At 38.6% G+C, this 25,657-nt stretch overlaps 1 protein-coding gene across 1 annotated transcript in view; it reads right to left on the reverse strand.

The window, feature by feature from the left end:
• Positions 1-817: 817 nt before the first annotated feature.
• Positions 818-25,657, reverse strand: part of sorl1 (sortilin-related receptor, L(DLR class) A repeats containing) — a 40,860-nt gene continuing 16,020 nt past the window's right edge. The window contains exons 11-48 of the mRNA XM_088427465.1: positions 24,104-24,177; positions 23,453-23,541; positions 22,888-23,066; positions 22,197-22,383; positions 21,780-21,908; positions 21,298-21,383; positions 20,592-20,764; positions 20,104-20,235; positions 18,171-18,262; positions 17,851-18,097; positions 17,635-17,773; positions 17,214-17,387; positions 16,979-17,092; positions 16,658-16,780; positions 16,289-16,408; positions 15,982-16,107; positions 15,220-15,330; positions 14,971-15,102; positions 13,775-13,906; positions 13,505-13,639; positions 12,309-12,461; positions 12,013-12,183; positions 11,190-11,318; positions 10,371-10,497; positions 10,045-10,214; positions 9,645-9,757; positions 8,524-8,628; positions 8,369-8,435; positions 8,150-8,232; positions 7,985-8,075; positions 7,633-7,826; positions 7,264-7,383; positions 7,010-7,174; positions 5,688-5,862; positions 4,738-4,844; positions 4,359-4,551; positions 3,535-3,747; positions 818-3,307 (exon numbers count right to left, since the gene is read on the reverse strand). Coding sequence (XP_088283591.1) covers positions 3,240-3,307; positions 3,535-3,747; positions 4,359-4,551; positions 4,738-4,844; positions 5,688-5,862; positions 7,010-7,174; positions 7,264-7,383; positions 7,633-7,826; positions 7,985-8,075; positions 8,150-8,232; positions 8,369-8,435; positions 8,524-8,628; positions 9,645-9,757; positions 10,045-10,214; positions 10,371-10,497; positions 11,190-11,318; positions 12,013-12,183; positions 12,309-12,461; positions 13,505-13,639; positions 13,775-13,906; positions 14,971-15,102; positions 15,220-15,330; positions 15,982-16,107; positions 16,289-16,408; positions 16,658-16,780; positions 16,979-17,092; positions 17,214-17,387; positions 17,635-17,773; positions 17,851-18,097; positions 18,171-18,262; positions 20,104-20,235; positions 20,592-20,764; positions 21,298-21,383; positions 21,780-21,908; positions 22,197-22,383; positions 22,888-23,066; positions 23,453-23,541; positions 24,104-24,177 — 5,138 coding nt within the window. The 3' untranslated portion in view covers positions 818-3,239. The remainder of the gene's footprint in view (positions 3,308-3,534; positions 3,748-4,358; positions 4,552-4,737; positions 4,845-5,687; positions 5,863-7,009; positions 7,175-7,263; positions 7,384-7,632; positions 7,827-7,984; positions 8,076-8,149; positions 8,233-8,368; positions 8,436-8,523; positions 8,629-9,644; positions 9,758-10,044; positions 10,215-10,370; positions 10,498-11,189; positions 11,319-12,012; positions 12,184-12,308; positions 12,462-13,504; positions 13,640-13,774; positions 13,907-14,970; positions 15,103-15,219; positions 15,331-15,981; positions 16,108-16,288; positions 16,409-16,657; positions 16,781-16,978; positions 17,093-17,213; positions 17,388-17,634; positions 17,774-17,850; positions 18,098-18,170; positions 18,263-20,103; positions 20,236-20,591; positions 20,765-21,297; positions 21,384-21,779; positions 21,909-22,196; positions 22,384-22,887; positions 23,067-23,452; positions 23,542-24,103; positions 24,178-25,657) is intronic.

Below are 25,657 nucleotides of genomic sequence, written 5' to 3' on the forward strand. Positions count from 1 at the left end.
GGGTTTGGGGCTTAGAGATCTGCCGTCAAGTTTAAGATAATTGACAGTTACACTACTCATCAACCAAACACATAATATGCATTTTTGAATCCGCATATTAAGATTATACTGTATATTGCTGCCTTTTTTAAAAAAAATATTCATAAAGAGAAATTTTTTTATCGTGTAGAATCCAAACGCTGAAATCACAATTGTGAGAAAGTCTTTACTGCCCCCTTGTGGATTATGTAAACATAGCGCTGGCTTGCACCATCCAATTGCTGTTCCTTGTTTGACCTCATACACAAAAATACCTTCTACTTTTGGTGAAGGAATTGTGAATGGAATTACAGAAAAATGTATATTCAATTTGTGTAATCGTATTCTTATAACATGTGCACTTAAAACATACAGTATTTGACAATGCAATTTGGATGTTAGGTTGTGAAGACATTAGCATGTTTAAATGTGCCCGACAGATATGCACAATATTTATTTTTATTAGGATTAGCCATCAGACATTACGAGAGGGAAACAAAATATTAGAGTACACTAAATATCTATATTGCATCTATCCATACTACAAAACGAGTGATGTAAGCTTGAATTGAAGTTTGAGTAAAATTTACTTATCATTAAACCAATATAATTACTCATAGTATTTACATCAAAATTCTGAGTGAACAAACCATACCGACTTTTTTTTTGTGTAATTAACACCTTTTTTTTTTTTAATAGATACTTGAATGGATACTTTACCAAGGTTTGTTACCTTGTAGATGATAAAGAGGTCCTTCTCAATTGATTCATCAGTTTGGCAGTGAACGTGACAGTAAAATGCAATTTTCATTACCTTTATTTCAGCATAAGTGGTTTTTAAAACATCTCACACTGTTTCTTAAACATTTTTTTTTCTTGCAACCTCTGAGATAAGCAAACAAAACATCAATATCATCAAAGACGGCCAAGGCCAAATATCCGTGCCAAACAACATTTTGAAGCAAACTTTTTGACAAAGTGTTGACAAACACAGGTGGGGCGCAAATGGCCCAAAACAATAATTACACTTTGTACATGAGTTTTAAAAAATTGCTAAAAAGTGTCCCCGAAAGGCAAATTGGAAAGGAGCAGTGATGTGACAAAATTGAACAAATGCCCTGTGTGTAGCGTCATCTTTATCTTTGTGACTGTGTGTATGCATCCGCGCAATACTTTCTACCATACATAAGACAATTAAAGAGTCTTATAAGGCATTGTATGGTCAAATGGAGACAAAAATCACATTGGAAAAAAAAACAAAAAAAAACGATTTTCCAAACATGAAATCAAGTTAAGGCCAAGACTACAGAAAAAGCTGAGGAAATCAAACCCAAATCCAAACGAAACAAAAAAGTGCCAGCAAAGACCGTGATGATGTTTATTACAACTGGGCTGAGTGAGTCATCGATACGCAGAAGTATTTCCACAAGACAAACGCCAAAGCGTATGCGCTGACCCCTATGGAATGACTGATAGTAATAGAAAGGAAGAATGAATCACGGAGTGTAAATAAAAGTCCCATGTAGTGATGGCAGAATGAGATGAGTATAAAATACATTCATAAAGACTTCCTAAAATGAACCGAAAAAAAAAAAAAAGTCAAAATCAAGCAGAAGATCCAACGGCTCAAGCCCAGAGGCTACATACAAGATTTCAGTTAAAAGACTCACATACATACAGTCAGGGGATGGACAGGTGGGAGGTAGGTGACATGGGCGACTTATTTTTGAACATTGACATATTTATAAATGTGCAACAATGGGTTTTATACATACTCTGTCCTTAAAAGCTCGTAAAATCAGATGTTACCTGCTCGACTGTATATTAGTATAAAGCCATGCAGACTTGCTTTGTTTTGACAAAGGAAGCTTATTTGTAAATGCCCCTCCCCCTTTATCTTTGTTATCACTTTAGAAGACCTATGCAGAGTAACAAAAATCACTCATTGAATAGTCTTAGACAGATATGACTCTATCGGGCTATAAAAAAAATATCTAAGATGAAACCAATGCGTGGTTCTGGTTTGCTCTTGCAGATTTGAATTTAAAAAAAAAGAAACGTTTGTATGACCTAATTCCAGTAGAGTTCATTTAAACGCTAAATGTGAATCCTAAGAGCAGCTACAATCTGCATTATATCCCGCCTGCATGTTAATTAGCGGATTGACAACACGGAGGATGACCATGGTGGTGCTTTGCTGGTACCCAACACAATTCCCTGAGAACGCCAAACACGTCGACTACATTTACGGCAAAAAAGCTGGGGATGATCGTTTCCACTCGTGAATGATTTAAAAACCAAAACATATCGATTACAAAATGATGTGGTGCAGCATTACAAAGATAAAATGTATTAAAAGCCAGTATTTACATATAGTTCTGATAAATGCAGGCGATGCTTAAAAAGGATCCTCAACCTCCCAGAGTTTGGAATTTTCCAATTATTTTGGCACGTGTCAACATACAAGTGTGCTGGTAGTGAAAAAAAAAAGTGTACCTGTGTAACTAAGCAGTCATGAGAGTGTTGTTTTTTAATGTTTAACATTCAGCTTATTCCCAAACAGAATTCAAAGACATGGCGTTTTCAAATTCTACGAATGAAATTTGATTTTAAGCTGACTCATCGGACTGTCTCACACTGAGCGTAAAAGGTGTATGCTAGTGATGAGTTAATGAAGCCTCGTGAAACACTTGATACTTTTTTTGCTACTCTAATGGCGCTCGCCTTTATTTCTAAAGCAGGAGCAACCATCTAGAGGAGTGGGAGGGAGGAAAAAAAATCACGTGGTTCATGAGGCTTCATTTTCTGTGATACGCTGCTTTATATGTGTTTTTTCTGTATTCATATATATTGTATGCGACAATGTATTAATTTTATATGTGCATTTGAATTTTTTTTTTTTTGCATTCTATACTTAAGTCTATGGATGCTTTTGATGGATGATTTTGGCTTTAAGCAATGGACCGCTCAAAAGGGCTCCATCGTTCCACATCGTACTCAACAAACGCTAAATTCTTCACAGTATGCCTCAGTGTCCGACACAACCTCCATATATTCTTTTTTTTCTTATAAAAAATAAGTTATTGCGCATCCCAAAAAGTGCTTTGTATATTTGAAAAATATCTCTCTCGTTTCTTCATGTTTCTTTCTAATTAGGTGACTTCCTGTCAACAGGGTGCGGGGAGGGGAGAAGAGAAGTAGGGAAAAGGAGCGAGGGGGCGCTACGCGATGACCATGGGTACGTCGTCTGAGAAGCCGCTGATCATGGGTGAATCTTCGTCATCATCCACTGTTGACAAAACAGAGCCATCAAGGTCAAAACGGAGACTTCATTTATCCTTATTGATGCAACATGACAATGTGAACAATAAATCTACCGTATATATCAGATAAAATGAAACAGCAGCAACGATAAACTTGTAGCGGAGGTACTACTGGTATGCCATATTGCAAAAAGGAAAATCCATAAATATGATGTTAATAAAATAATGCAGTGAGAATGGTGAACTTTTTCACCTAGTTCCTCCCCAGAGGAGAAGACGGCAGAGCCCAGGCGTGAGTTGTAGTGGGAGTTGGCGAAGGCCGTGAAACTGTGCTGTAGTCGACGATGTCTGAGGTAGAGTATCACCAAGCCGCCGCATACTCCCAGGAGTAACAGGAAGAGGACTGGAACCACCACTGCCGCCATGTCTTCGGACTGGCCTTCATTTGGTGAGCCCTCACTTGCTCCTAGAAACATCAAACAAGCCCTTGTTGGCACTTTTCATAGCATGCAATAACTCTTTTGAGGCCTGTAGACAACTCAAAGGTTTTCGAAACTACCCAAGGATGGCAACGTTTGCATTACAAAAGCCTCTTATTTTGAGTTGCTCACCCGATTCGTCATATTTTAAGTGCTAGCTGTCAAATTTGAAAAATCCAATTGGCAAAAAATTGGTTTGATTCGGTTTGAAATGACTGAAAATTTTGACCCCCAATTGATTTAAATGTGCTTAAAAGTATGTAACAAGCCTTGAAGCCTTGTTTATAAACTGCTTGTTTAAAAAAAGGTTAATAAATAGACATTTGACCAAACATGATGAATAATCATGATCAATAATCGTGATTTCAATATTGACCGCAATAATCGTGATAGTTATTTTGGCCATAATTGTGCAGCCCTACTTTGAGGCTAGAGCTATGTCGAGGTGAGTTGTGCAGATTCATCAAGTACATCGGCCCTTCTTTTCTTCATCTATAGACAATTCGAAACATTTCCGCAGGGGTGACAATTCCTTGCACTTTCACTAGGGGGATAAAAAAAAAAAACTGGTTCAAGGTGGTTGTGTGCTTGAGCATACCCGCTCTAAGCTGGTTATACAGCAGCAAAGCAGGCTCGCCGCACAGTTGGCCGTTGAGCAAGCAGCGGGCCCGGACAGAGAAGGTGTAGTTGTGTCCGATCTGCAGGCTGCTGATGCGGAAGTAGGTGTCTGTTGTGTTTCCCAGGGTGGTTGTCTTGTTGCTCAAACTGTCATACACAAGCACCTCATACCCCTGGAAACAATTCAACATTGTGTTCAACTGGAGACAGAAGATAAGGGCTTCATGCTATTTTAGTTGGCAAAATTATTTCCATAGATTCGACTGCTCCCAAAATAAATATTAGGTCTAATTAGTTTCCTCTCGACTTTTATCTGAACAATAAACACCGCGGAGTTCGCCGCAAAGGTGATTTCTCACCCTGCTCTCGTTAAAAGTCTGCTCTTTGACAGCGAGACTCTTCCAAAACAGGAAGATATGGTCATTCTCTGTCAGTATCTTCAAGGCCTCGGGTGCCGGAAGAGGAACTGCAACAGAAAGATAAAAGATTTCTGAGTAGTAAATAAACAAACATGGCACAGTCAGTACAGTATTTCATACAACCATGGAACAAAAATATCGATATTTATTATCCATCAGGGAAGATTGGTTGGAAAGAAATCGTGCAGGTTTGGGAGTGATATAATTCTCTATTCATTAAAAATTCATTTTGAATACAACACAATACTATATATTTGTTGATATTTTCTTCATGAAACATTCAAAATGCCAGTATTTTCAAACAAATACAACTTCTCCATGAGTACTGTTCTTTTATGATCTTGTAGAAATACAACAAAAAACTCTTATGTATATAATTTATGATCAAATGTGAAGTTAATTGTTTTAAAACAACAAGAACATATGGCTGGATAGTGTGACATGAACATGATAATATAATGATAATAATGAAAATATGATGTGACAAATATATCACATTTATAGGAAATAACTTAGGTAGCAATTTTCAGTAGTGCAAAATTTAATATTTCACCTAGAAATAATTTTAAAGCAAATTTATTTTTCACTTACTGTCAATGATGTACACAGGGCTCAGGTAACAACCAATCACAGCTCATTATGCATAAGTCACATGACCAAACCCAGATGAGCTGTGATTTGTCGGACCCTGTCGCATCGCTCCTCCTCAAATTTACCGTCCTAATTGAATAGTAGCGGCTGCTAAGCAACACTTTTTTTAAGATCTCTTTATTTGTGTCATTAAATCATTAAAAGTTGACTCAAGAGCAGAGGGAGTCAATCACTCATATTTGGAGTAGGATATAAGTATTCCAACTTTTGTCAAAATGAAACATGGGGTTGCTATGTACCTGTAGTCAGAGTAAAGCTGGCTTCCTTGCTCATGTTGCGCAGACGGACTGAGATGCTGTAGCGTCCTCCAGGCTCCAGACCTTTCAACTTGTACTCCACTGTGTTGTTCCGGGAAACTACCTTGTAGTCCCGCTCCACTTTGCGAACCGCGTCCCACACGTGGATTGCATATGTCTGAACAGAAAGACCAGATGCGCTCGATGATGTGAGATATTCATTTGTTTCCCCCTTTTTTTCAGAATGTCAAATTAAAGGCCAAAAATCCTCTGTTTTTTTTAGTTGTTCTCCTCCAATTTGTACATTTACTCTTCAGCCCATTCTTTTTATTATATATCATTCCATGTCATTCAATATCCTTCCACTGTTTTTCGATCAGAATTCACATGCAATTGCTCCACCAATGACATATTCTAGTATTTCAGTATGTATAAAAATACAAATATAGAAAAATGTTTTTTTTTTTTTTTGCATATTAAGGAGCTGTTTTTCAGTGTCACTGAAAAATGTGGGAACTCGGTTATGGGAGTGCCATTTTATCATTGTTCAGGCACTTTGATGCACTTGGTTAGTTTTTCTGCTTTAGACTAAGCTGTAACCTGTATAAATGCTGTGAAAAAAGTAGTTAACCATTGTTGAAAGTTGGTTTGTATTGCTTTATCCTTTAGTCATTGACAAAAATTGACAATTTTTAGAAATAATAATCTTATTTATGGTCGGCGTGGCAAGAGGGGGGCGTGAAATGTTTTTCTTTCCGTGGGGAGGCTTTGTAAAATGTAATTGAGAATCGCTGGGCTAGAGGAAGGTGTAAAAATGTCTAGTACTAAACGACTTAAGGAAGTGAATAGTTTAGGTTCTTCAGTAATCGATCACTTTAGGCTACCAAGTACTGAAGTGATCAATTCCTTTATGTACTTAACCGCCAAAGTACTGATAATCAATGACTTTAGTTCTTTTCGTGATTGATTACTCTTAGTACTTTAGTACCTAAATGAATCAAGTAAAACTTTAGTACTTTAATTTTTAACTTTAAAATAACTGATTACTTCAGAACTTTAGTACTTGCTTACCATAAGTAATTAACTACTTTGGTACTTAATTACATAACATAATTGAATATCTGGACTCAAAATATAAAAATACTGTCTCTTGAGTGAGTTAGAGGATGCATGGATGTTTCTATTCACAGAATCACATTTTTATGCAAGTCATCTACACGAAATAATTAGAAAACATAATTACAATAAATACAGTGTACAGTATGTAAGACATAGATATAAAAACATTGACTGATCAAAATTATGACTGCACAAAGAGTCTGTACCAGAGATGACTTTGGTGTATCATATGGTGGTTGCCATTTAAGTGTGGCCTCTGTCTTTTCAACTTTCACACGGTGGAGATTCCTGGGTGGTAGGCGTTCATTGGGAATCATTTTAACCACAACATGCTCAGATGGAGGACCCAAGAAGGGAGAGACTGGCCGCACCTAAAAATAAATACACCAATGGAAAAAATAGATTTAGCTGGCATGAAATATTCTGAAGGCCAAAGGAAGCTTGTCGGCAGAAGACTCACCAGAAAGAGATACTGCTCGTCACTGTCAACGATGACTGTCACGTTGGTAAGAGCGGTGGTGACCCGATGAGGACGATGATATAAATCAAGGAAGGATGTCGCATAAAACACACCGTAAACCTGCAAATGAACATTGAAGCTGTCAATCTTGAATGAAAATGTTGAGAAATGTTATTGGTAATTCTCAGTTTTAATCAGCACATCTTTTAATTATGTTAATTATGTTACGACACAGGGATATTATTATGTTCGTTACTGTGGCTGTACTTTCCTGTGAAACAACTGGCACAGCATTATAATGTAATATTTTGACCTTATGTAGACATCGCTGGTGAATTTCTTTTGTATAGCGATGGACATGTAATGTACCTGTGCAGATAGCTCATTGGTGACTGTCCAGCTACAGTCCACAGCAGTTTGGTTGAGGGCTCGGGCTTTGAGGAGGGGCTGGTCCGGCTGGACACCAGTAGTCTGATGATGCGACAAGGCGGTGGCACTGTCACCTATACTGGTGTGAGCCCACACAGCCACTTCATACACTGTCCCTGCTGTCAGGTTCATCACTGAAGTTGGACAAAGAAAATATTTGACATGAGGACCATTTCAGGTGATGACGATCCCACCTTATGTAATCACAATAAATCCCATTGACAATTTTTTTTGTAAACGTAAACTACATGCCTTGGCTCAATTAAGGTTCAGAAACACTGGCATAGAGTACCTTTGAGGATCCTCTGTTTAACTGTGTAGTTCTTGCTCTCTTTCATGTGCGAGTCAAACTGCCAGGACAGGATCACGACGTACTGTTCCACCTTTAACAAATATCCATATGCATTTGTTAGTCGGGGTATAAAAATGTTCTTTTTACGGCACAAGCTGCACCTACTTTTTCCTGGGAATTGAGGCTGAATGAGAGGCTCATAGACTCTGCAGTGATGCTGTCGACGATCACAGAAGGAGGAGGCAGAGCTACAGCAGAGCAAATATACAGGAAATGCAAAACTCAAGATGCTGCACAACTTTCATTAAATCCACACCAGCAGAAGGTATGAAGCAGCATCAAACACTGTCAAGCAACATCTCTACATGGGGTTCATGCAATCACCTTTCAACGGTGTGATGGATTTAACTTCGGTCCAGTTTCCCAAACCTCGACTGGTCACAGCTGCCACCTAGGGAAAAATAATGTAAAGAAAATATTGTGTGTATTGTAGACTACACTTCCAAATATACAAAGAGATATGTGGGTATCTATCTTACCCTGAACTTGTACTGCCTGTCTGGCTGCAGCTCTTTCACCTCCGCACTCGTTGTGGTACTTCTCTGTGATGTCCACTCAATTTCTGTTTGTTCAATGTATTCAACCTGAGAAGCATCACACATAAACGGACAGGGTTCTTGAAATTCATGTTGAGGTTTATCCCCCCCCAATCTGTCCCATTGGATATTAATTTATTTTATTATAAACTTGACCAATCTTGAGAGTAGGAGTTACAGTGGTTAGCGCAATCGCCTCACAGCTTAAGGACTTGAGTTCATATCCACCTTGCTATGACCTTGCCTGGGTGGAGTTTGCATGTTCTCCCTGAGCCTGCGAGGATTCACTCTGGGCAATTCGGCTTCCTCCCAAACTCCAAAAACATGCATGGTAGGTCTATTGGGTATAGGTATATAGGTTGCTCTTAACAGCCAGTGCATTTCGCAGCTAACAGTAGCTCGTGTTGGCCGAGGTTGCTACGGGATTATTTTCAATAAAAGAAGTGAGCAGACTGAACCAATGCCTGAGTCTATCCTCTTTCACACAACTGAGTAGTACTAAAACCGAGAGGATCATGTACAATTTATGATGTCTCCATACCTTGCCACTCTTAATTGAGCCATCTGGAGAAGAGTGCTCCGATTAATGAACACGGAAATGTATTCCATTTGACTAATTTATTAATTGTGGTCTTTTGGCATATACATACAATCATAAACTTAATGGAGCTTAAAGGAAGAACTGCACCACGAGGAATCCAATTTATAGATATGAACACCAAAAAATATGAAGATTTACAAAGATGAGGTTTATTTTGTTTTGCTATAGATTTTACATTGTTGCCAGACTGTTTGTGCGTCTAATACACGGCAACATAGAAAATACCAGAATTTGACCCTAAAATTATACACAGGTGTGTCTTATATTTGGGGAATAACCCTAACCCTAACCCTAAACAACCAGTTCAGGGTGTATCCCACCCACCGCCCTTTGACAGCTGGGATACGCACCAGCAGGACTGTGACTCTAATGAAGATAAGCGGAAAATGAATGGATGGATTTAATTAATTTCTTTAGTTCAGCTTTGCATATCCTTTTAGAAGTTGGGAAAAAAAACACTTACAATATACTCGCGAATGAGGCCGTTTCCTTTGTCAGGAGGATTCCAGGAAACATCAACTGTCCCATCCTTACTGTTATCGCAAGACAGCTTCAGGTTCCTGGGAGCCTCAGGCACTGCAAAAACACACACTTTGTTGGAGAAAGCTGACATCTTTATCTTGTTTTATAATTAATGAATAAAAATAGCAAACTATAAAAGCAAATGATAAACACATTAGAACTCCCACACAGAGGAAGGACAGTTGAAAAATTCGATATGAAAGATTCATGACTTAAAAATTGAGCAAAAGCGACACAAGTGACACATTACACATTCTGCCTTTTAAAATGCCTCGAGGCAGAGCGCGAAGTAGATTATTTCCAACGAAGCACCAGATACCAAAAACATCTTTAAGACTCACATCCTTCTGGCGTTCTGACTGTGATCATCTCATTGGTCTTGTGCAGTTTGCTGAGACATTGCGTGAGCACCTTGACTTGATAGGTGGTGTCTGGTCTCAAAACGGTAAGTTTGTAGCTGGTCTTGTTACTGTGCGTGTCCATGATCATCCACTGCTGGGCGCCAACAAGCCTAACAAAAATATAAACATAGGTTAGCGATAATTCCAACTCCCTGTTATTATTAATCATATTAGAGTGACAACATACATGAGTTCAAATTAAAATTATGAAAAAAAAAAACCCCAAGAAAAAAATAACGACAAAATGCAAATGCAAGTGTATCCACCTGTAGTAGATGATATAATCGCAGGAATCCAGGGGAAGATTTTTCGGATGAGACCATGTTAGAGTGATGGCACCTAAGATATCTGGATTCCATTGAAGGTTCTGGACTTTATAAGCCAGGATGTCCGCTGGAAGGAAAGAAAGTCTTATCTAAAAACTATTTGAAATTGCACAGCTCAGATACAATTTATACATCTGCCTGTTCGGCTATAAACAAACTGCCTGCTAATTTACTGTAATCTCTGTTCCACACTGATTTCACCAAATATACAATACCATGATGGTGGGAATTTCACTGGGGTTGTATGTTTGTGTGTGTGTCATGCACAATAAATACACATAGAGACAGCCATCCGGCTGGCTAGACAGACAAACTTATCCTCAGGTCATGGGTGAAACATTTGACTTTAGTGCTATTCAATACTAGCGAGTGGAGACAGGATATTTAAAATCTTCTTTATGTCTTCCAAAACTATTTTGGCAATAGCTATCAGTTGATTAACACAGCAGAACGAGACTGAACTGAAATGACAAACCTGTGAATCACCATACACAGAATGAAGTAGATTAATGATTTATGTATGAGAACGCTCCAGACTTCTTGGTTGTGATTGTTAGCGGAAGAAACGAATGTGTAGTTGTTATTGAGACAAATATGAGTGGCTTAACTCATTTGAATACAACAAAAAGACTAATTAACTAACATTTATAATAGGCGTGGTAATAGTCTTTTCAGAAAATTTTGCACATATCACGCAAAAACATTTCCCTGTAGTCTTTTTAAACATATACAGAACAAACAACTTCAATGTGAACTTACAGGTGCAGTTGTCCTCGTCGCTGTGGTCGGAACAGTCTATAAAGCCGTCACACCTCTCGTCGTCCGGCACGCAGACTTCACCATCAGCACAACGGGTTCCGTTCACACAGACCAATGGCCTGTGGGTGGCTGTAAAAAGAGTCATCCTTTACTTTAGGTTAATCTCATGTATATAACCATGACATAATGCCAAGATTCCCTATATTGAAACAACCATTTTTTACACATATGGTTTTTTGTATGTAAGCAAAGGATCTATTTGAAAAATAGCTTACAACTTGTGGAACACTAACTTACTAAGAATAAGAATGCTGCTTAATTATTTTGATATAAGAACATCTTGCCATCCGTTTTTTTTTGAGTCGTTTAACTCTTCTTAATGTACAACTGCTCTATATTTTGTTTAAAATACAACAGATATTTTGGGGGGGGAATTGGTCAGATGTGAAAATGCAGTTTTTGTTTACCTAAATATTTAGGTTACTAAACAGTTTATTTGTGGGTTAGGAAATGACTATTGCGTTTCAACGTAACCAAATTTACACATCTGGGCGGTTATGGGTTGAGAAGATGGATCTCAATTCTCTTCCCATCTTATTCGTCTCACAGGCGCTCCGCAAACGGAGAAATGAAAACTGTATAGCTTCCTGAAGGTGCCTCATGGAGTGTCAAATTGACAGCAGAGGGCAGTGTTTCACTTCTGAGACAGCTGGCCACTCAAAACGTCTTAAGGCAATGCTTACTTTATTTTTTTCTGATCCTAATTTTCCCTTTATTGTGTGTGTGATGGTAGCACCACATTAAGCAGTACTAAGAGACTCACGACAATTGGCTTCATCAGAAGCATCTCGGCAGTGGAACCTTCCATCACAACGCTGCCAGCCAGGGATGCAGACATGTGGATGAAGATGGCGACACTTAAATTGGCCCTCAGGGCAGCGATGGGCAGAAGGGGGTTGGGTAGAAATTGGCCTCTGTGTCACGGAAACATTAACTGCAAAATGAAAAAGAAAAAAAAAACACACAGCATTATTTTTATGTTATACAGTTGTACTTCAAGGTTACATTCACCTGGGGTATGTTAATTTATGAGCAAAACTGTAAACACACAAGTTGTACCTGTGGGACATCCCAGCTCATCGCTGCCATCAGGACAGTCAGCATAGCCGTCACAAACCCAAGTGTTGATTATACAAGCTCCGGTGCCGCAGTGGAAGCGGTTGGGAGGGCAGGTTGATGGCTCAGGGGCCACAGTGTGAAGAACGGCTCCACCTAAAGAGTGGGTGTTTGTTTTGCTTGAATTTATACTGACTGATTGTTCATGTTCATGCAGTTGAGATGATAAATCAATGGTAACGGAGCAGGCCGGGAAAAACAAAAAATATTTGGCCTTCAGTCGAAAGCACCAGGAGGTCACTCTTTTGTTGAATTCCCGGGCTGAATTTCAGGCCCAGTACATAGTATGTACTGATGACTGTTTGGTTTGACAAGGGCTGAGAGAATTATTGTTATAATTGGCTAGTTCAAGTTGTTGGATCAGGCAACTTTTTCTTTTCACAAAGTTAAAAAAACTTCTAGTTTATTGGAAGGTTCTCCTTTGTCATTTGCCCTTTTTATGTGTGACTATTTTTATCCCCCAATCGGCAGATCGTGAAATTTGGGCGCAGCCTAGAGGCCTGGTTAAAAGCAAAGATGCACTGGAAGTAGTAAAGCGTATCGTTAATGAAGTCACGCAGGGGCGCCATATTACTTTCTACCATTCTATGTCATTTGGCAGACACTTGGGTGCTTAAGGTGACAGTAAGCAGACCAAACTGCGTGTATTTATGGTGGCTTTCAATATCGTCTTATTTAACGATAAAAGTGACATTTTTACCATTAACGATTTGTATTTACCATTAATTAACTTGCATCCATGGTTAATTTTGCACTGAAACTGAATATTTTTGTTACACATTCATACTGTAGAATTTTGGATAAGTAGATTTCACTGCCCTGTTACCACAGTTAATTATTTGCGGGTTCGTTTCATCTCAGTTAAAGGTAATAATAAAACAATAATACACCAAAGAATCAAGGAAACCACTCACACTAGAGTTCAATTTTGATCTCACTTTAACTCTGATATCCATGTGGAATACTTTTGTGAAATTAGCTATGTTAAATAGAGACACATTTTAAATGTTTAGTGAAAAATATCACGGAATATGTCCTAAAATAACAACGATCATAAATATGATTTTATGGAATGAAACCTGAAAATATATTTTGTGGTATTTTGGAATAAGATGAAATGAACATCCTTGTGTGAACACCTGAGCACTCAGATTCATCAGACCAGTCCCCGCAGTCGTTCTCATCATCACACTTCCACCATGTCGGTATGCATCGTCCACTTTTACACTCAAACTGGAAATACCTCGAACAGCCAGGAACCTCAGTGGGAGCAGCTGCAACACACAAGAAAGTTAGCTTTGCGCTACTCACAACAAAACTAGACTGGCATCTTTGACTGGATCGCAATTGTCTCTAAGGAATGTAATCCAGATTACTGTCAGAGAAGTGCACCACAGAAACCGCCTCACCACAATTGGCTTCATCGGAGTAATCGCCGCAGTCGTCCATGCCGTCGCATTTCCACTCCAAGCTCACACACACTCCGTTGGCACACTGAAAGGTGTAGGCATCGCACACTTTGCCAAACTCTGATGGAGTGGCTGACAAAAAACAAGCAAAAGGTGTGTAAATACGTTGTATACAAAATAACGTGTACATTTACTAATTGTATGTGGAGCATTACAAACGAGATGGACATGCAGCCACTGCATGACAGGATTTGCAATGTGAAGAAAATTTTAAAGTAAACTTGTGAAGGGTAATTGAAGCCTTGTGAACCACTTTTTAAATTTTTTTACTCATCTAGATCAGTGTTTCTCAAATACTCGTTATCACCCCTGGGGATACTTGAAGGAACTTCAGGGGGTACTAGAGATTTTAAATAAAACAAAAAAACGAACATGCAAAAATTCTTAAAAATAATTATTGAATTAATTGTTTCAGGAAAATATGTTCATAAAACAAATTTTAGGTTTAGTAGGTTATTCAATTTCATGATTGTAAAAAGCCAGAATGTCCACCATACTCGAATGGTTTGACCCAACTTGTCACGTGCCACCTCTCGTTACCTGTCAAGTTAATGATTTCTTTTTGTGAACACATCTCTAATGTAATCCCAAAAGAGGATGCTTTAAGTAGATTTTTTTTTTTTATGTGAACAAATATTTATTATATATGTGTGACACTTTATGTTGATTGTTTTTTTGGGGGAGGAGAAATATTTTTTTAATAATTAGTTAATTATGTATATTTGTGAACAGACCTCTACTGTAATCCCAAAACAGGATGCTTGATGTTGAATATTTTTCTGTGGACAAATATTTATTATTAAGTTAATGATTGATTTTTGTGAACAGATCTCTACTATAATGCCAAAACAGGATGCTTTGTTCAATATTTTGCTGTAAATATTTCTTTAATGTTATATTCTTAGAGCAGCAGTTCTTGTGGAAAAATATTTATTCGTAATTAAGTTATTTCTTTTTGATGACAGATTTCTTCTATGATGCAAAAGAGGACACTTCAGGTTGATTTTATGTGAACCAAATGCATTTCAACACATGTCAAGCTATCTATTTCTTTTGATACTTTTTTTCGTATGTGATAAGACAAGGAGGTGATAAGTTAAGGAAAACTGGTTTGAGGCAGAAGTGAAATTCCTTACCACATTTGGCATAGTCTGGATCCTCATCAGACCCATCTTCACAGTGTTTGACACCATCACATACGAGGGACTGAAAAAGACACTGGGCTCGGTTCTTGCATACAAACTCCATGTAGCGAGTGCACAAGGGGTCTGTGGGTGAAATTTATATATTTTTTTAATAAGTGTTATGCATTCAACAAATTTGCTGGCGTGTCACTGTCACAATTTGTAATCATTTCACCAAGGCACATCAACCACCATACTCACCACAGTAGTCCTCATCAGCGCCATCTGAACACTCCTTAACACCATTACAGTGTGAGGTGACAGGCAAGCAAGTGCCATTGGAGCATTGGAAGCCTTTGCATTCATTTCCCTCTGAAAAATAATATAATAATACATAGTAAATATTTCTTCAAAATTGTAACGATGGTGACTGAAAAGTCAACAAGTAGTTAAGGATTCAGGTAATGACCATTCACATCCCAGCTTGCGATAGTCACATGAAAAACTTAAAAATTGTGTGACCTACAAGATACAAAATATATTTGGACGATGCAACAAACTATCACCGTGCAAGAAATAAGACTTTTGACTTGCTTTTTTTGGTCTTTTTTTTTATATATATAAATAAATAAATAAATAAATAATACTGATGTTTGCGAGAGGGGACGGAAAAGTCACTATAGTCAGCAAAAACGTTACTAAGTTCACAGCGCCATAGACACAAGTCATAGCTCTTGCTCACTATCTTGGATGTACCAATGTCCACATGCGCACACGTTCAAAACAACTTTCAAAATAAAAGCACTGTATATTTTATTTTGACTTCGTGGACACTGTGAAAGCCAGTCAGAGATTAGACTGGACGTGCCTCCCCCCCAGCTTGTACTTATCAAAGGTTTACTGTATCTAGATCACCAAACTGATGATAGTAATACTGCTAGTAAAGTATGGCCATGTTTAAGTGATAACACCATAAAGATAGGAGGTGAAACATGAACATGTGATGTTAGTGTTTCATGTTACCACAGTAATGCGGGTCTTCATCTGAGCTGTCCTGGCAGTCATTGTCACCGTCGCACGTCCAGCGCTGTGGTATGCAGTGGCCCGTGTGACATTGGAAACTACTTGATTCACATGTATGTTGGGCAGCTGGAAAGAAACAAGAATTCAGGACTGATAGCAGTAAAAAAATACTTTAGTGACATGTTTATGTGATTTTATCAGTATCACAAACAAGCTGGTAAAGATTTTTCATAGGGGAATAAATACTGTAAATGTGCACAAGTGAGACATCGCATCTAATCACAGAATGTTTTTTAATGAACATTACCTGTACAGTTAGCCTCATCTGACCAGTCTCTGCAGTCATTGTCTCCATCACAACGCCAGGCATCACGGATGCAAACACCCCGTGCGCATGTAAACTCCCCAGGCCCGCAGGCATGAGAATCTGAGAAATACAACAACAATCTAAAAATTAATGCTCAACTTAATTTTTTTACAAAGTTATGAATTAAAAGATGGGATTTATAATGAGCCTCGTGAAAATGCAAAATCCTAAAACTCAGATGAACTGTTTAGTTTAGTTCAAAACTAAACACGGTCTTTTTGTGTAGCGTTTGAATTTAACTCCTTGCTTGACTGAGTTTCCTCCTTCATTCTAAAACCATGATTTGGAAACATGTGTATGAAGACTTACCACAATGCTCTTCATCACTGTTGTCCCCACAGTCATCTTCATGGTCACATTGGAAAGCCAAGGGAATACAAGAACCAGAGAAGATGCAGCGGAACTGGTTGGTTGGGTCACAGGTTGTAGTTGCTAAAGATTGCAGCAAAAACAAGTTGTGGGGAAGCTGTTTATTTTGGAAGCTTTCACTCTTGATGGACATGGAGTAAGATGACTTATATCAGAATAACAGGGTACAGAAATCCTGATCAAGCTTTTCATCCATTCATCATACATAAATGTTATTATATATAGTGTAAATTATAGAGGAATGTCAAAAAGAGTACTTACGACACTCCTGTTCATCACTCATGTCTCCACAGTCGTTATCACTGTCGCACTTCCAGATATTACTAATACAACGGCCATTCGCGCAGCGGTACTGGTTAGCAGAACAGCTCAGCTCTGTTAATGACAATCACAGCCACACGCAACCAATAATTAGCCAATTAGCCAAGTCATTTCTAATAGGGACATAATCAGGCCAATTGCAGCACAGGATGGTTGTATTATAAAACAGTCTAACCAGTCTTGACACAAGTGTTGTTTTGAAGCTGGTATCCTGTAGGACACTGGCATTGTAGCTCCCCATCGGGCGAGGTGGTAGTTGGGGTGCCTTCCGGGCAAATGCAGGTGTGTCTGGAGCCAGGCTGAGGTAGACACAGTAACCTGCATGGCTGCTCAGCGCAGGCATTGTGACCTGGTAAATATTTCAAGACATACTGTATATTGTGCATCGTGAAGTGCAGGCGACTATGGTGACTATGTTAAGAAATCATTTCTATTTCTTCTTGTTTTGTGAAATTACCTAAGGTTTGAAGAACATACAAAAAGTATGGTAATTTTTATGCAGGAAAAATAACTGATTGTACGGTAAAAGGAAATAGAGTCACTCCATGGTTTCAATGGTTTAAAAGATTCTTTCACTGATGTTACATCTTTCTCACCTTGGTTCTTGCCTTTATAAAAAATCTTAAGGTCCATGACACCAGTCAGTCCGCCAAGAATTAGCTCATCACTCTGAGCACCAGTTTTGGAAGCTTTGAAGATCCCCGTTTTAGACCAGTCATCCCAATACAAGTCATTCTGCAAGCAAGTTTGTGAACATTTCTCAAAGTCATATACTTATTAAAGCTACTTCAACTAAAACAAATAGCACTCACCTTGAAGACCGCGATAGCATACGGGTGGGGCAATCCCTCAATGAGAATGCGCCGTTGGCCTCCAGTGAAGTCAGCCCTCTCGATTCGGTCACGGGATGCCTCAGTCCAATACAGCCAGTTCTCATCAGCTGCAATTCCATTGGGCCAGCGGACGCTCTCTGACACAATTGAGGACGCGTTGGATCCATCCATGTCACTTCGGTAAATACCTGCTGCTCTGTCTCCCCAGTCAGTCCAGAACATCAGACTGTGGGATAATACATTATGAATTTATATATACATATATATATATTAACGTCCATGTAATGTGAGGAGTTTACCCCTTTTCAGGCAGAAGAAGAAGAGCTCGCGGATGTTCCAGGACAGAGGAGTTAAGGAGGGTATGACGAAAATCCCCATCAGGATTGGAAACCTTAAACAAACACAAGAATTTTTTTTTCACCATAAGTGGGTGAAAAAACATCAAATTACCTTTTAGTTTGCAAGATGTTCTCAAAATACATTATATATATATATATATATATATATATATATATATATACAGTCAGCCCCCGGCTTACGAGCACCCTGATTTACGAACAATTCGCCTTACGAGCGTGGATCAGGGAGATTTTTGTCCTCCTCTTACGAACAAACCTCTCGCCTTACGAGCATTCCGATAATCCAGCAATTGAATATGTAGAAATATTCTCGCGTAACTGCGTCAACAAATTCAGCAGTTGCGTCGTCTGCGGTAACGTGAACGCTATTGGTCTTATACCGTCACACTGACTGTCTCACTCACGGTGTCTAAATATATTACCATTTAAGTGTAGTGTTTGTACAGCTAAAGGGAAAAACAGCTGACATGAAATGAAATGTGCCGATTGCAGGACAAAGAATTGTCATTGGTTTAAATGTGTTTTTTTTTAAATTAATTGTCAATACATTCCAACCGTTTAAAAAAAAAGTGCGAATAATTATCAGTCAGTCAAGGAGACGCCAATATGCTATTGGTCGATTAAGGTCACCCGGTCTCAATCACGGAGATCCTATTGGCCGGCGTCACACGTCAATCACAGAAATGCCGATATGCTATTGGCCGAACGCCTTTATCTAGCTTGATGGGACAGGATGGAAGGAAGTAGAGAAAATGAGTGAAAAACGGAATGTTTTGAAGACTTTGCAAACTTTATCTGTTAGACATAGCTTCTAAAATTACTAGCAGCGGTAAAGGAAGAAATAAGAGGATGATGTTTTAGTATCTCCGTGATTTGCACCCTGACAAAGAGTTACTGAAACACTGTAAAACCAATAGCCTATCTGCGTTGCCGTATTATTTCTGGGCGTTAATCTCTGCACCCTGTTACGGGTGGTATTACAGTGCTATCTAATGGTTGTTCGACACAACTGAATGTCATGTTAGTCGGCAACCTCCCGACATGCTCTGGGACAGCGCCATTGTTGCAAATCTGTGAGTTGAAACCATCAGTGAATTGATGCTCGAACAAGCTATAAGTGTGGTGCCTAGTTAATACAACACTCACATACCCTCCCCTCCGCCTCCACCCAGCTCAATTCACGTCGGGAAAAACAGCTGACATGAAATTAAATGTGCCGATTGCAGGACAAAGAATCGTCACAGGTTTAAATGTGTTTTAATCAATAAGATGTCAATACATTCCAACCGTTTCAAAAAAACGTGCCAATAAGTATCAGTCAGTCAAGGAGACGCCAATATGCTATTGGTCGATTAAGGTCACCCGGTCTCACTCACGGAGATGCTATTGGCCGGCGTCACACGTCAATCACAGAAGTGCCGATATGCTATTGGCCGAACGCCTTTATCTAGCTTGATGGCACAGCTGGTTGGGATGGAAGGAAGTAGAGAAAACCCTGACTGAAAAAGTTACTGTGACACTGTAAGACCAATAGCCTATCTGCTCTACCGTATTGACTTCGAGCGTTCATCTCTGCTTATCTCAGCCCAAGTCACGTCTTTCCAAAGGTAAAAGTAATTCTTCCTTTGTATTTGTTATTTAATGCAACTGTACAGTAGATTATGTCACTCAATATTAATATATGTATACAGCGTGATGTTTTTACCTAAGGCTGCTGCGCGCGTTGCACGCATTCACGAATTAACATGGGTTTGGATTGCCCGCTATACGAGCAATTCGAGATACGAGCGTAGCCGCTGAACGGATTAAGTTCGTAACCCGGGGGCCCACTGTATATATATATATATATGTTTATTTATTATATGTTGTGTACCTCAATTTTCTGTGCACCAGCATCAACCCAGTAAAGCAATCTGCTAATGGGGTCAAAAGCCAAGGCCTCCACATTCTGCAGGTCATTCCTTACAATAATCTCCTGACCTGTGCTGCCATTCAAACAGAGACGCTGCAAAAAAAGATCTCGTTATTTAACCTCAAACATCAGATTTTTGTCACGATGCTTTAAAACAAAATATGACAGAAAACACACCAATAATTTGTCAAACAACTCTGACAACTTAATGTATATCTATGAGTCTCAAGACTCACAATAGCAATTTTTTACATGTGTTTTAAACACTGTTCACAGTTATTTTGGATCAAGTAGAATAGACAGGGAGAATTTGATACGCTTAGACATCATTCAAAAGTAGCCTGTCTCTTCTGTCTAGTCTGTAGGATTGAGAATTGTAACATCTAGAATTAGCCCTACAGTAATTAAATGCAGTTCTTGTAGTTACTATTAGTTCACAACTCCCAAACCTGTATGGTATCCAAAAAGATGTCAGCCCAGTAGAGGCAGTTCTTGTCGTAGTCAAAGTCCAGAGCCACAGCCTCCTTTAGACCCATCAGAGGCAGGACCTGGTCAGTACCAGTAGCTAGGTCATAGCGATGAATCGAGTTCCTCATAGCATACAGGATGAACTCGTTACTCTCTGAAAGAACATAAAATACATGGCTGAAAGGTAAGTAAGGAGCGTCAGAGGAAATTGATCACTGCTAGAGATGCTAAAATATTTAAAATTACTAACTAGTCAATCTGGACTCATTCGATTACATGAAATAGTCTCATATTTATTTGTTTGCTGTTTATCTTAGCCTAAATAACAAGATAAAAACAGCTGTAACATCCAAGTAGACGTCCCAGAGATATTAAATGATGAAGACATCCAATATTAACATTATTAATATTATTATTTCTCCTCATTAGGACTTTAGAAGTCTGTGCCATTTTAAAACAATAAGTTCTCGGATCTTGCTAGAAAAAAACAATGTTGACTCACATCACTGGTGAACTATTTTTAGAACTGTGGATTACTCATGTGGCCCTTGGGGCCTTGGTGACTCCTGAGCTAGAGTCTCTCCTTGCCAACGTTGGAAAAGAAGCAGTTCCAACCTTTATCTGATCAGCGGCCAATTGCAGGTCAATGCATTTCATTACCACAAGTGAAATGGAAAAAGCAGTTACCTATAACAGGACAAGCTAGCATCTCCCCATCCAATCTGGCCTCCACATCACCTCCGCTGCAACTGTCCCCAGGTACCTTCCTGTATCTGTAGGAAGGTAGAGAACAGCTAAGAATTTTCAGTCGTCTGACACTTGATGGTGCTCTTGTCAAAGTGATGAATAAGAAAGAATCACTGACGCCTCTGTAGTTGAAGTTTGTATTAGTTCAGACCGATTTGAAAAGTAACTGCCTATGTTCGATGCATTATAATTGCATGACAGTGTTGAAAAAACGATTGCTACGGGTCCAGTGTCCTGTATTTTACTGGTGAACACCATTTAAAAACAACAGTAAAAAGAGAAATATTGTACATTTACATTAAGAAAAGTTCAAATGTGATATTATAAACATATCTTCAACTGCTGACTAAATGCCAACAAGGCAATACACATGAATCCCACTTTGCAATTCTTCACTGTGAAGTTAAAAAGTAACAGCTCACCCTTTGCTGTGACGGTAAGTGGTGCCAACAGGACATGGTACTGGAGGAGCATTGAGGTCACCTGAAAACTCGGGGTCTGGCACACACACTTGCAGAGACAAGTCTTCATTTAGCTTGAAGCCATAGTCACTGTAAGGAGGGAGAAGAGGCAAAGAAACTTGCTTGCCATCTGACATCTTTTTAACACGCTAATTCAACTTGACTTTTTATTATAATCATGATGAAAGCTCCAGGCGTGATAAATTAGCTGACCAAGAACATCATAATGTGTCAGCTTCACTTAACAAAACCTCTCTTTGTTGGCATACAACCAATAGACATCACATTGCTCACTCTGAACACTTTTTATTATCCATAAAGGATGCAAATGTGCACCAAAATGTTTCTGTAGAATTGTGTGCATGTCTTGGCTCTCACCATTCATAGTCCTGGCGGGAGCAGGAGCAGTTTGACACGACGATGGGGCGGTCAAAGTCCTCACCGTTGAAACATGTAGCATGAGGTGTTCGCCTTTTAAATGTGATTTCCCTGCCCAAAAGACACTCATTACCATGTTCATCTGAAGGGGACCAATGCTTGTAGTCAGCCTCAGAACATGGAACTCCTGCGGAAAAGAAAATGATGGGGGTCCATTTAAGACTGGCAGTGTGTGTGAAAAATTGCAAAAATTAAATAATAACTGTATATAACACATATAATATCTTAAAACTAGACAAAATATGTATAAATTAATTCTGTTAAGAAAAATGTTTGATGCTACCACACAAAAACTGCCCTGTAAAAACAAACATAGCAGATTCAGAAACATTGTTATCTTTTAATAGAATGATTTTCAAAACTGCGAAGGGAAAAATATGTACTGTATTATTATTTCCATGCTGTATTATAGCTACAATATTGATAAGCATTGTAATGATTGCTGCAGTCAACTTAATTCGGATAAAAAAAGGACAAAATACAGTATGTACTGTTGAGTGAATGCAAGAAAGCAATACGTGTATAAAAATGGCTGTTGCAAGCTGATGTTGCTTAGAGCTTAAAATATGAAATGTTGAAAAACTCAAATCATCCCTATCCCTCTGAACCGACTTTTCATAGTTCAACCTACCCAAAACATCAGAGGCGTTGACCTGCAGAATGAGCCAACTATGTCTCTGATTGGCGTAGGATCCAAAGATGGTGAAGATGGTGCTTTTCTCTCCAGGTTCCGTCAATAACTGGTAAACAAACACCTCTTTGTCAGAGAACTGAAATTCGGTCCATGTCTCGCCTTCATTCGTGCTGAACCTGCAGGGACAAATTTACAATATATTGTGTTTCTGGGATTTTACAGGATTTGTTTTTAACTTTTAATAATAGTTATTTTTTCTTTCAGTGTTTGAAGAAAGTGGCTAATGTTTTTTTTCTTATTATTTATTTATCCGGAACATCACGTTATATACCTAACGAAATAGCGTTCAATGATTTCCTTCACAAAACCTGGACAATCTGTAACAGTTTGCTGCTCTCTGCTAACTAATGTTCTCAAACCCCAGAGAGGTTGCTCGGTGGTTGCTCGTTTTCTGAATGGCTCTGAGTCTAATTAAAAGTCCATCCATTTGAATGTGTAACAGAATGGATAATAGATTTTGCCTGTAAGCCCAGTAAATACCACACACACAGGTTGCACTTACTTGAGATGATTGCAGGGGCCTCCTTGTGGGATAGCCATCAGGATACCACCATGGTCTCCCCATGTGAAGAAATGGGGACCAGCTAATGCCTAAAAATAAGACCAGTAATTAATATATGAACTCAATTGCATTAAAATAAAAACTTATTTTTTGTTGTTTTTTGAGGGCATTGAAGCTCTGTCTATTGTGAAGATGGCATTTACAAAGACAAAGTACATTTGCACAATAATGCATAACAGATTGTAATTTAATGTTTAAAGGGGAAATCAGTATTCTAAACACAGCATTCTGATTATTATTGTGATGGTGAAGTATGAAAAAGCAGACAATCCAATTGAATCAATTGAAAATGGTATCACAGTTACTCAGGGATCAGGTTGTTACCTGAGCCCTTAAGCACTTGTGATGTTTTTTTGTTTTTTGTTTTTTTCCCTCAAGTCGACAGCAGGTGTATTAGCTTTTGCTGGTGATTCAAATTCCACAAACGCAATATAACGCAAAACTCTGCATTTATTAGTAATTTTCAACAAAGCAGCAAGTGCAGCAAGCATGCACATTAAAAAATAAATACTCAGGGTATAAACAAAAATGCTCGATATTCTTCTCGACATACTATTTTTTTTTTTTTAAATGTGTCAGAATTCAACAAACCTCCCTCCATCGGGCTCCAGCACTGCTTGACACATAGACATTGGTTTTGTTAGCCATGCTGGTGCCAAAGGATCCTGTAATAACAGTAAAAAAAAAAAAATGTTATTCTGTTGTAACCCACAGATTGTACTGTTTGACACAGAAACCCTTCTTACACATAAGTGTGCCACACACCAAGCAACACAACCAAATGTGACCACAACTCCTGTTGTTCCCATTGGGAAACTTTGTTTTGTTTTTTGACACAAAGTGACATGTTTGATTGGCAGTTACATCTGCAAAGTGGTAACGCCATAAGCTGCAAGCCTGATAAGTGTTTGTTGTAGAGTTAGCTAGCAAGAGCCATTGGACTTCTTTTCAAAGGCACCAAGAATGACTCTGCAAGTCTCTATATTGTAACACTAACGGTTGCAGTACCTCATGAGGATTTTTTTTTTTAACAAACCAAGCTCAATTAAAAGTGCTATTTTAGCAAACACAATGGCCACTATAGTTCTGACGTCACTGTCTCACTCACTCTCCAGTGATTCTAGAACAAACAATATGGTTGTTAGTTATTAAATGAAATACTGTATGTTATTTTCTTGTGCAATCATGATTGTTCTTAAACCATACAAAAATATATTATTTTATGTTTGATACAAATACACAAATATTCAAAAACATTTTTCAGTCAGAACTCCAACCACCAAAAATATTTGATAGCTGCAGCCGACAATCATTTTCATAAAATAAAACACTAACACAAAAGAAGACAGGAGACTGAAAATGGATGAATATTGTAGCCTAAGTGAAATGGGCTTTTGGTCAGCAGGGGTAAGTGAGTACACATGAAGCCTTTACTGCTTCCTTTCACATTATGGACTGCTTCCAATTTATGTTATGCTCTATCACGCCCTGTAAGGTATTTCGGGTAAATCGCGATCTCACACGTTTGACTAAATTCCTCCTCACTGGTACCGTGGCAAATGTTTTGACAGTTTAAAAATTTGCTGATACCATTATGTGTGCGCCCACCTGTATTGTTTTGAAATGCATTCATAGAGTGACATTCTCACCCCTCCTCCTGCCACGAGTTACGACTAGCTCGTTCTGTCATTTTCAGTGTCAGGTTTTTTTAATCCTGGCTGCCACGAATACTAGGAACATAATGAAAATATAGTTTCAGACTAAAACGCATGGCCATACTCCACATACTCATGTATTCAGCCAGTTTATTTTTGGCATAATTCAGCAGGCTCACCAAGTCTCCTCAGAGCAAATCTCTGTGCCAAATCCAACAGCTGTGTTGAAACTAGCAAGCGATAACATATTGCCTTTGTTTCTCAGTGAATAATGACTTTTGTTAATGGCAATCTAGTAATCTGTCGATATTGCGGTTTAACTTTACTCAGAAATCAAATGTGATAAAGTCAGGAATGCTAATTCATACCACACCTGGTTAAAAAACATACAATTTTTGTACTGTGTCTGTAAGTAGATATAGATAACACTCAAACACTATTTTAATTGAATTAGATTTAGCCTTTCCCCCAAAAATTCAGCCACAGATGT

This window comes from Hippichthys cyanospilos, chromosome 11 (genome assembly GCF_059441005.1).
Source record: "Hippichthys cyanospilos isolate Australia breed blue-spotted pipefish chromosome 11, RoL_Hcya_1.0, whole genome shotgun sequence".
In the NCBI taxonomy this organism is placed as follows: domain Eukaryota; kingdom Metazoa; phylum Chordata; class Actinopteri; order Syngnathiformes; family Syngnathidae; genus Hippichthys; species Hippichthys cyanospilos.